The 12,053-nt window shown below is 49.9% G+C and overlaps 1 protein-coding gene across 1 annotated transcript in view; it reads right to left on the bottom strand.

Annotated features, from left to right (window-relative positions):
• The window catches only part of HTRA2 (HtrA serine peptidase 2), a gene marked incomplete at its 5' end in the record, with an annotated part of 39,771 nt that overhangs the window by 16,725 nt on the left and 10,993 nt on the right, over positions 1-12,053 (bottom strand). Inside the window, 3 exons of the mRNA XM_088457544.1 lie at positions 5,539-5,634; positions 10,441-10,510; positions 10,590-10,701. Coding sequence (XP_088313670.1) covers positions 5,539-5,634; positions 10,441-10,510; positions 10,590-10,701 — 278 coding nt within the window. The remainder of the gene's footprint in view (positions 1-5,538; positions 5,635-10,440; positions 10,511-10,589; positions 10,702-12,053) is intronic.

Genomic DNA, 12,053 nt, shown 5'->3' with positions numbered 1-12,053 from the left:
CAAGATATAGGGATAATACTGAGCATGAGTTACCGTACATACACTGTACATACATAGAGGAGAGACAGCAGGATGTAGGGATAAGGAGGAGCATGAGTTACTGTACAGACACTGTACATACATAGAGGAGAGACAGCAGGATGTAGGGATAATACTGAGCATGAGTTCCCATACATACACTGTACATACATAGAGGAGAGACAGCCGGATGTAGGGATAATACTGAGCATGAGTTCCCATACATACACTGTACATACATAGAGGAGAGACAGCAGGATGTAGGGATAATACTGAGCATGAGTTCCCATACATACACTGTACATACATAGAGGAGAGACAGCAGGATGTAGGGATAATAAGAAGCATGGGTTACCGTACATACATAGAGAGACAGCCGGATGTAGGGATAATACTGAGCATGAGTTACTGTACATACACTGTACATACATAGAGGAGAGACAGCAGGATGTAGGGATAATAAGAAGCATGGGTTACCGTACATACATAGAGAGACAGCCGGATGTAGGGATAATACTGAGCATGGGCTACTGTACATACACTTCTACATACATAGAGGAGAGACAGCAGGATGTAGGGATAATACTGAGCATGAGTTACTGTACATACATAGAGGAGAGACAGCCGGATGTAGGGATAATACTGAGCATGAGTTACCGTACATACATAGAGGAGAGAAAGCAGGAAGTAGGGATAATACTGAGCATGAGTTACCGTACATACACTGTACATACAGCAGGATGTAGGGATAATACTGAGCATGAGTTACCGTACATACACTGTACATACAGCAGGATGTAGGGATAATACTGAGCATGGGTTACTGTACATACACTGTACATACATAGAGGAGAGACAGCAGGATGTAGGGATAATACTGAGCATGGGTTACTGTACATACACTGTACATACAGCAGGATGTAGGGATAATACTGAGCATGGGCTACTGTACATACACTGTACATACATAGAGAGACAGCAGGATGTAGGGATAATACTGAGCATGGGTTACCGTACATACACTGTACATACATAGAGGAGAGACAGCAGGATGTAGGGATAATACTGAGCATGGGTTACCGTACATACACTGTACATACATAGAGGAGAGACAGCAGGATGTAGGGATAATAAGAAGCATGGGTTACCGTATATACATAGAGAGACAGCCGGATGTAGGGATAATACTGAGCATGAGTTACCGTACATACACTGTACATACATAGAGGAGAGACAGCAGGATGTAGGGATAATACTGAGCATGAGTTACCGTACATACACTGTACATACATAGAGGAGAGACAGCAGGAAGTAGGGATAAAACTGAGCATGGGTTACCGTACATACATAGAGGAGAGACAGCAGGATGTAGGGATAATACTGAGCATGGGTTACTGTACATACACTGTACATACATAGAGGAGAGACAGCAGGATGTAGGGATAATACTGAGCATGGGTTACCGTACATACACTGTACATACATAGAGGAGAGACAGCAGGATGTAGGGATAATACTGAGCATGGGTTACCGTACATACATAGAGAGACAGCAGGATGTAGGGATAATACTGAGCATGGGTTACTGTACATACATAGAGGAGAGACAGCAGGATGTAGGGATAATAAGGAGCATGGGTTACCGTACATACACTGTACATACATAGAGGAGAGACAGCAGGATGTAGGGATAATACTGAGCATGGGTTACTGTACATACACTGTACATACATAGAGGAGAGACAGCAGGATGTAGGGATAATACTGAGCATGAGTTACCGTACATACATAGAGGAGAGACAGCAGGAAGTAGGGATAATATTGAGCATGGGTTACCGTACATACACTGTACATACATAGAGGAGAGACAGCAGGATGTAGGGATAATACTGAGCATGGGCTACTGTACATACACTGTACATACATAGAGGAGAGACAGCAGGATGTAGGGATAATAAGAAGCATGGGTTACCGTATATACATAGAGAGACAGCCGGATGTAGGGATAATACTGAGCATGAGTTACCGTACATACACTGTACATACATAGAGGAGAGACAGCAGGATGTAGGGATAATAAGGAGCATGAGTTACCGTACATACATAGAGGAGAGAAGGCAGGATGTAGGGATAATACTGAGCATGGGTTACCGTACATACACTGTACATACATAGAGGAGAGACAGCAGGATGTAGGGATAATACTGAGCATGAGTTACCATACATACACTGTACATACATAGAGGAGAGACAGCAGGATGTAGGGATAATACTGAGCATGAGTTACCGTACATACATCGAGGAGAGACAGCAGGAAGTAGGGATAAAACTGAGCATGGGTTACTGTACATACACTGTACATACATAGAGGAGAGACAACAGGATGTAGGGATAAGGAGGAGCATGAGTTACTGTACATACACTGTACATACATAGAGGAGAGACAGCAGGAAGTAGGGATAAAACTGAGCATGGGTTACCGTACATACATAGAGGAGAGACAGCAGGATGTAGGGATAATACTGAGCATGAGTTACCATACATACACTGTAGACACATAGAGGAGAGACAGCAGGATGTAGGGATAATACTGAGCATGGGTTACCGTACATACACTGTACATACATAGAGGAGAGACAGCAGGAAGTAGGGATAAAACTGAGCATGGGTTACCGTACATACATAGAGGAGACAGCAGGATGTAGGGATAATACTGAGCACGAGTTACCGTACATACACTGTACATACATAGAGGAGAGACAGCAGGATGTAGGGATAATACTGAGCATGAGTTACCATACATACACTGTACATACATAGAGGAGAGAGAGCAGGATGTAGGGATAATACTGAGCATGAGTTACCATACATACACTGTACATACATAGAGGAGAGACAGCAGGATTTAGGGATAATACTGAGCATGGGTTACCGTACATACACTGTACATACATAGAGGAGAGACCGCAAGATGTAGGGATAATACTGAGCATGAGTTACCGTACATACATAGAGGAGAGACAGCAGGATGTAGGGATAATACTGAGCATGGGTTACCGTACATACATAGAGGAGAGACAGCAGGATGTAGGGATAATAAGGAGCATGAGTTACCGTACATACATAGAGGAGAGACAGCCGGATGTAGGGATAATACTGAGCATACACTGTACATACATAGAGAGACAGCAGAATGTAGGGATAATACTGAGCATGAGTTACCGTACATACATAGAGGAGAGACAGCAGGATGTAGGGATAATAAGGAGCATGGGTTACCGTACATACATAGAGAGACAGCAGGATGTAGGGATAATACTGAGCATGAGTTACCGTACATACACTGTACATACATAGAGGAGAGACAGCAGGATGTAGGGATAATACTGTACATACATAGAGAGACAGCAGGATGTAGGGATAATACTGAGCATGAGTTACCATACATACACTGTACATACATAGAGGAGACAGCAGGATGTAGGGATAAAACTGAGCATGAGTTACCGTACATACATAGAGGAGAGACAGCAGGAAGTAGGGATAAAACTGAGCATGGGTTACCGTACATACATAGAGGAGACAGCAGGATGTAAGGATAACACTGAGCATGAGTTACCGTACATACACTGTAGATACATAGAGGAGAGACAGCAGGATGTAGGGATAATACTGAGCATGGGTTACCGTACATACACTGTACATACATAGAGGAGAGACAGCAGGAAGTAGGGATAAAACTGAGCATGGGTTACCGTACATACATAGAGGAGACAGCAGGATGTAGGGATAATACTGAGCATGAGTTACCATACATACACTGTACATACATAGAGGAGAGACAGCAGGATGTAGGGATAATACTGAGCATGGGTTACCGTACATACACTGTACATACATAGAGGAGAGACCGCAAGATGTAGGGATAATACTGAGCATGAGTTACCGTACATACATAGAGGAGAGACAGCAGGATGTAGGGATAATACTGAGCATGGGTTACCGTACATACATAGAGGAGAGACAGCAGGATGTAGGGATAATACTGAGCACGAGTTACCGTACATACACTGTACATACATAGAGGAGAGACAGCAGGATGTAGGGATAATACTGAGCATGAGTTACCATACATACACTGTACATACATAGAGGAGAGAGAGCAGGATGTAGGGATAATACTGAGCATGAGTTACCATACATACACTGTACATACATAGAGGAGAGACAGCAGGATTTAGGGATAATACTGAGCATGGGTTACCGTACATACACTGTACATACATAGAGGAGAGACCGCAAGATGTAGGGATAATACTGAGCATGAGTTACCGTACATACATAGAGGAGAGACAGCAGGATGTAGGGATAATACTGAGCATGGGTTACCGTACATACATAGAGGAGAGACAGCAGGATGTAGGGATAATAAGGAGCATGAGTTACCGTACATACATAGAGGAGAGACAGCCGGATGTAGGGATAATACTGAGCATACACTGTACATACATAGAGAGACAGCAGGATGTAGGGATAATACTGAGCATGAGTTACCGTACATACATAGAGGAGAGACAGCAGGATGTAGGGATAATAAGGAGCATGGGTTACCGTACATACATAGAGAGACAGCAGGATGTAGGGATAATACTGAGCATGAGTTACCGTACATACACTGTACATACATAGAGGAGAGACAGCAGGATGTAGGGATAATACTGTACATACATAGAGAGACAGCAGGATGTAGGGATAATACTGAGCATGAGTTACTGTACATACACTACATACATAGAGGAGAGACAGCAGGATGTAGGGATAATACTGAGCATGGGTTACCGTACATACACTGTACATACATAGAGGAGAGACAGCAGGATGTAGGGATAATACTGAGCATGGCTTACCATACATACACTGTACATACATAGAGGAGAGACAGCAGGATGTAGGGATAATACTGAGCATGAGTTACCGTACATACATAGAGGAGAGACAGCAGGATGTAGGGATAATACTGAGCATGAGTTACTGTACATACACTGTACATACATAGAGGAGAGACAGCAGGATGTAGGGATAATACTGAGCATGAGTTACCGTACATACATAGAGGAGAGACAGCAGGATGTAGGGATAATACGGAGCATGGGTTACCGTACATACACTGTACATACATAGAGGAGAGACAGCAGGATGTAGGGATAATACTGAGCATGAGTTACTGTACATACACTGTACATACATAGAGGAGAGACAGCAGGATGTAGGGATAATACTGAGCATGAGTTACCGTACATACACTGTACATACATAGAGGAGAGACAGCAGGATGTAGGGATAATACTGAGCATGGGTTACCGTACATACACTGTACATACATAGAGGAGAGACAGCAGGATGTAGGGATAATACTGAGCATGAGTTACTGTACATACATAGAGGAGAGACAGCAGGATGTAGGGATAATACTGAGCATGAGTTACTGTACATACATAGAGGAGAGACATGTGACACTTACTGATGAGCAGGGGATCCAATGATCACTTTGTGTATGAGAATTCCGTGAGACACGTCAGGAAATCCAGGATCCCGAAGCTTTAAATCAGCCAGAATTCTACAAAAATATGGTTATAGTCATCCGTAAATGGAATTACAGCAGGTTAGAGGGGTTGGGTACAAGATGCCTGCACTCAGGTTCCCAGAATACAGACGCCGGCATTCCCACAGGGTTAGGATACCAACACCTGCTGGTAAGTATCCTACCACTACATCTAGCCCTCCCTCCCAGCAGCATAAACCTAACCCTCCCCCAAGTGCCTAACCCTTCCCCTAGTGTCTAACCCTAACCCTCCCCCTACTCTTAGTACCTAATCCTGCCCCTAGTGCCTATCACTAACCCTCTACAGTGCCTAACCCTCCCCCTTCCCAAATTCTGAACTCTCCTCCTAGCGCCTAACCCTCCCTCTAGTGCCTAACACTCCCTCTAGTGCCTAACCCTAGTGCCTAACCCTCCCTCTAGTGCCTAACCCTAGTGCCTAAGCTTAACCCTGCCCCTAGTGCCTAACCCTAACCCGGCCCCTAGTGCCTAACCCTAACCCGGCCCCTTCCCAAGTTCCGAGCTCTCCTCCTAGTGCCTAACCCTCCCTCTAGTGCCTAACCCTCCCTCTAGTGCCTAACCCTATTGCCTAACCCTCCCTCTAGTGCCTAACCCTAGTGCCTAACCCTCCCTCTAGTGCCTAACCCTAGTGCCTAACCCTCCCTCTAGTGCCTAACCCTAGTGCCTAACCCTCCCTCTAGTGCCTAACCCTAGTGCCTAACCCTGCCCCTAGTGCCTAACCCTAACCCGGCCCCTAGTGCCTAACCCGGCCCCTAGTGCCTAACCCGGCCCCTTCCCAAGTTCCGAGCTCTCCTCCTAGTGCCTAACCCTCCCTCTAGTGCCTAACCCTCCCTCTAGTGCCTAACCCTAGTGCCTAACCCTCCCTCTAGTGCCTAACCCTACTGCCTAACCCTCCCTCTAGTGCCTAACCCTAGTGCCTAACTCTCCCCTAGTGCATAACCCTAATCCTGCCCCTAGTGCCTAACCCGGCCCCTTCCCAAGTTCCGAGCTCTCCTCCTAGTGCCTAACCCTCCCTCTAGTGCCTAACCCTCCCTCTAGTGCCTAACCCTAGTGCCTAACCCTCCCTCTAGTGCCTAACCCTACTGCCTAACCCTCCCTCTAGTGCCTAACCCTAGTGCCTAACTCTCCCCTAGTGCATAACCCTAATCCTGCCCCTAGTGCCTAACCCTAGTGCCTAACCCGGCCCTTAGTGCCTAACCCTAACCCGGCCCCTAGTGCCTAACCCTAACCCGGCCCCTAGTGCCTAACCCTAACCCGGCCCCTAGTGCCTAACCCTAACCCGGCCCCTAGTGCCTAACCCTAACCCGGCCCCTAGTGCCTAACCCTAACCCGGCCCCTAGTGCCTAACCCTAACCCGGCCCCTAGTGCCTAACCCTAACCCGGCCCCTAGTGCCTAACCCTAACCCGGCCCCTAGTGCCTAACCCTAACCCGGCCCTTAGTGCCTAACCCTAACTCGGCCCCTAGTGCCTAACCCTAACCCTCCCCCCTAGCGCCTAACCCTCCCCCCTAGCGCCTAACCCTCCCCCTTAGCGCCTAACCCTCCCCCCTAGCGCCTAACCCTCCCCCCTAGCGCCTAACCCTCCCCCCTAGCGCCTAACCCTCCCCCCTAGCGCCTAACCCTCCCCTCTAGTGCCTAACCCTCCCCTCTAGTGCCTAACCCTCCAACCCCCCTATAGTGCCTAACCCATAACCCTCCCCATAGTGCCTAACCCATAACCCTCCAGCAGTCTAACCTTAACCTTCCTCCTAGTGCCTAACCCTAACCCTCCCCCTAGTGCCTAACCCTAGTGCCCAACCCTGCCCCTAGTGCCCAACACTAACCCTCCCCCCTAGTGCCTAACACTAACCCTCCCCTCCAGCAGTCTAACTCTAACCCTCCCCCTAGTGCCTAACCCTCCCCCTAGTGCCTAACCCATAACCCTCCCCCTAGTGCCTAACCCATAACCCTCTCCCTAGTGCCTAACCCATAACCCTCCCCCTAGTGCCTAACCCATAACCCTCCCCCTAGTGCCTAACACTAATTCTCCCCCCTAGTGCCTAACACTAACCCTCCCCCCTAGTGCCTAACACTAACCCTCCCCTCCAGCAGTCTAACTCTAACCCTCCCCCTAGTGCCTAACCCATAACCCTCCCCCTAGTGCCTAACCCTAACCCGGCCCCTAGTGCCTAACCCGGCCCCTTCCCAAGTTCCGAGCTCTCCTCCTAGTGCCTAACCCTCCCTCTAGTGCCTAACCCTCCCTCTAGTGCCTAACCCTCCCTCTAGTGCCTAACCCTCCCTCTAGTGCCTAACCCTCCCTCTAGTGCCTAACCCTCCCTCTAGTGCCTAACCCTCCCTCTAGTGCCTAACCCTCCCTCTAGTGCCTAACCCTCCCTCTAGTGCCTAACCCTCCCTCTAGTGCCTAACCCTCCCCCTAGTGCCTAACCCTAACCCGGCCCCTAGTGCCTAACCCTAACCCGGCCCCTAGTGCCTAACCCTAACCCGGCCCCTAGTGCCTAACCCTAACCCGGCCCCTAGTGCCTAACCCTAACCCGGCCCCTAGTGCCTAACCCTAACCCGGCCCCTAGTGCCTAACCCTAACCCGGCCCCTAGTGCCTAACCCTAACCCGGCCCCTAGTGCCTAACCCTAACCCGGCCCCTAGTGCCTAACCCTAACCCGGCCCCTAGTGCCTAACCCTAACCCGGCCCCTAGTGCCTAACCCTAACCCGGCCCCTAGTGCCTAACCCTAACCCGGCCCCTAGTGCCTAACCCTAACCCGGCCCCTAGTGCCTAACCCTAACCCGGCCCCTAGTGCCTAACCCTAACCCGGCCCCTAGTGCCTAACCCTAACCCGGCCCCTAGTGCCTAACCCGGCCCCTAGTGCCTAACGCTAACCCGGCCCCTAGTGCCTAACCCTAACCCGGCCCCTAGTGCCTAACCCTAACTCGGCCCCTAGTGCCTAACCCTAACTCGGCCCCTAGTGCCTAACCCATAACCCTCCAGCAGTCTAACCTTAACCTTCCTCCTAGTGCCTAACCCTCCCCCTAGTGCCTAACCCTCCCCCTAGTGCCTAACCCTAGTGCCTAACCCTGCCCCTAGTGCCCAACACTAACTCTCCCCTCCAGCAGTCTAACTCTAACCTTCCTCCTAGTGCCTAACCCTCCCCCTAGTGCCTAACCCATAACCCTCTCCCTAGTGCCTAACCCATAACCCTCCCCCTAGTGCCTAACCCATAACCCGGCCCCTAGTGCCTAACCCTAACCCGGCCCCTAGTGCCTAACCCTAACCCGGCCCCTAGTGCCTAACCCTAACTCGGCCCCTAGTGCCTAACCCTAACTCGGCCCCTAGTGCCTAACCCATAACCCTCCAGCAGTCTAACCTTAACCTTCCTCCTAGTGCCTAACCCTCCCCCTAGTGCCTAACCCTCCCCCTAGTGCCTAACCCTAGTGCCCAACCCTGCCCCTAGTGCCCAACACTAACTCTCCCCTCCAGCAGTCTAACTCTAACCTTCCTCCTAGTGCCTAACCCTCCCCCTAGTGCCTAACCCATAACCCTCTCCCTAGTGCCTAACTCATAACCCTCCCCCTAGTGCCTAACCCATAACCCTCCCCCTAGTGCCTAACCCATAACCCTCCCCCTAGTGCCTAACCCATAAGCCTCCCCCTAGTGCCTAACACTAATTCTCCCCCCTAGTGCCTAACACTAACCCTCCCCTCCAGCAGTCTAACTCTAACAATCCCCATAGTGCCTAACCCATAACCCTCCCCATAGTGCCTAACCCATAACCCTCCCCCTAGTGCCTAACCCATAACCCGGCCCCTAGTGCCTAACCCTAACCCGGCCCCTAGTGCCTAACCCTAACCCGGCCCCTAGTGCCTAACCCTAACTCGGCCCCTAGTGCCTAACCCTAACTCGGCCCCTAGTGCCTAACCCATAACCCTCCAGCAGTCTAACCTTAACCTTCCTCCTAGTGCCTAACCCTCCCCCTAGTGCCTAACCCTAGTGCCCAACCCTGCCCCTAGTGCCCAACACTAACTCTCCCCTCCAGCAGTCTAACTCTAACCTTCCTCCTAGTGCCTAACCCTCTCCCTAGTGCCTAACTCATAACCCTCCCCCTAGTGCCTAACCCATAACCCTCCCCCTAGTGCCTAACCCATAACCCTCCCCCTAGTGCCTAACACTAATTCTCCCCCCTAGTGCCTAACACTAACCCTCCCCTCCAGTAGTCTAACTCTAACAATCCCCATAGTGCCTAACCCATAACCCTCCCCATAGTGCCTAACCCATAACCCTCCCCATAGTGCCTAACCCATAACCCTCCCCATAGTGCCTAACCCATAACCCTCCCCATAGTGCCTAACCCATAACCCTCCCCATAGTGCCTAACCCATAACCCTCCCCATAGTGCCTAACCCATAACCCTCCCCATAGTGCCTAACCCATAACCCTCCCCATAGTGCCTAACCCATAACCCTCCCCATAGTGCCTAACCCATAACCCTCCCCATAGTGCCTAACCCATAACCCTCCCCATAGTGCCTAACCCTCCTCCTAGTGCCTAACCCTCCCCCTAGTGCCTAACCCTCCCCCTAGTGCCTAACCCATAACCCTCCCCCTAGTGCCTAACCCATAACCCTCCCCATAGTGCCTAACCCTCCCCCCATTACTTACTGTTGGGATGATGGCGTTGGCATATGCCCCCCCCTGAGGCTACCAGAGAATAGCCGCAGTATATCCTGCTCCCCTGATTTTGGGGGGGGTCCTATACTATATACAGAGTTACTGGCAGTAATCTGACACTACGGCATTACCAGTCATCTCATACCTCGGAGTCAGGGTTAGCATCATAATCCCAATGTACCGATGCTTCACTTCTGAGTGCCCAAACCAGGAACCTGGGGGGAGAAAGAGTCAGTCTTCTTCCCATTGTATAAATGCCCCCCACCCCCACAATATAACCCCCCTTCTACCTACTCTGGGTTTTCGTCTTCGCCTTCTGGAGAAAATCCCGCACTCTGTCTGACGGAATCGCAAAGGAGATGCCAGCCGTGACCTTGAGAGTGTTAATTCCAATTACTTCCCCGTCCTGGCACAGGAAAGACATTAGCAAAGTGTCATTGTGCAGTAACGATCATAGCAGCCTTGTGTGACTTATTATTGTGTAATGTGACTTTATTCCTGCTACTTCCTACACCTGATTATTAGGTACAGTAACACCTGCTGGTTATTATAGTGCCTTGTGTGACTTATTATTGTGTAATGTGACTTTATTCCTGCTACTTCCTACACCTGATTATTAGGTACAGTAACACCTGCTGGTTATTATAGTGCCTTGTGTGACTTATTATTGTGTAATGTGACTTTATTCCTGCTACTTCCTACACCTGATTATTAGGTACAGTAACACCTGCTGGTTATTATGGCACTAAGTCCCCCTGAGGTGCCAGAATTCCTCCTAGCACAGATAGAGCAAGGTGCTGGGCACATTCCCCGGAGGCCCATGGTGATATGACAGTCACCCAGGTAATACACATATATGCTGCCAATCTCCCCCACATCCCAATGGTGCTGGTGCCTGTGCCGGCCACTGGGGTACTCTGTGCTCATTGTCATTTACACGGTACCAGTATGAGGGGATGTGACGTGTTCTCCTGCTGGGAGCAACCAGTACAAGATAGGGAGACAGCAGGCACGTACACGGTACCAGTATGAGGGGATGTGACGTGTTCTCCTGCTGGGAGTAACCAGTACAAGATGGGGAGACAGCAGGCACGTACACGGTACCAGTATGAGGGGATGTGACGTGTTCTCCTGCTGGGAGTAACCAGTACAAGATGGGGAGACAGCAGGCACGTACACGGTACCAGTATGAGGGGATGTGACGTGTTCTCCTGCTGGGAGTAACCAGTACAAGATGGGGAGACAGCAGGCACGTACACGGTACCAGTATGAGGGGATGTGACGTGTTATCCTGCTGGGAGTAATCAGTACAAGATGGGGAGACAGCAGGCAATGTACACGGTACCAGTATGAGGGGATGTGACGTGTTCTCCTGCTGGGAGTAACCAGTACAAGATGGGGAGACAGCAGGCACGTACACGGTATCAGTATGAGGGGATGTGACGTGTTCTCCTGCTGGGAGGAACCAGTACAAGATGGGGAGACAGCAGGCACGTACACGGTACCAGTATGAGGGGATGTGACGTGTTATACTGCTGGGAGTAACCAGTACAAGATGGGGAGACAGCAGGCATGTACATGGTTCCAGTATGAGGGGATGTGACGTGTTATACTGCTGGGAGTAACCAGTACAAGATGGGGAGACAGCAGGCATGTACATGGTACCAGTATGAGGGGATGTGACGTGTTATACTGCTGGGAGTAACCAGTACAAGATGGGGAGACAGCAGGCATGTACATGGTACCAGTATGAGGGGA

Source organism: Taudactylus pleione, unplaced genomic scaffold (genome assembly GCF_031769625.1).
Source record: "Taudactylus pleione unplaced genomic scaffold, aTauple2 ptg000766l, whole genome shotgun sequence".
Lineage (NCBI taxonomy): Eukaryota > Metazoa > Chordata > Amphibia > Anura > Myobatrachidae > Taudactylus > Taudactylus pleione.
This window is presented reverse-complemented; position numbering and strand designations above follow the sequence as displayed.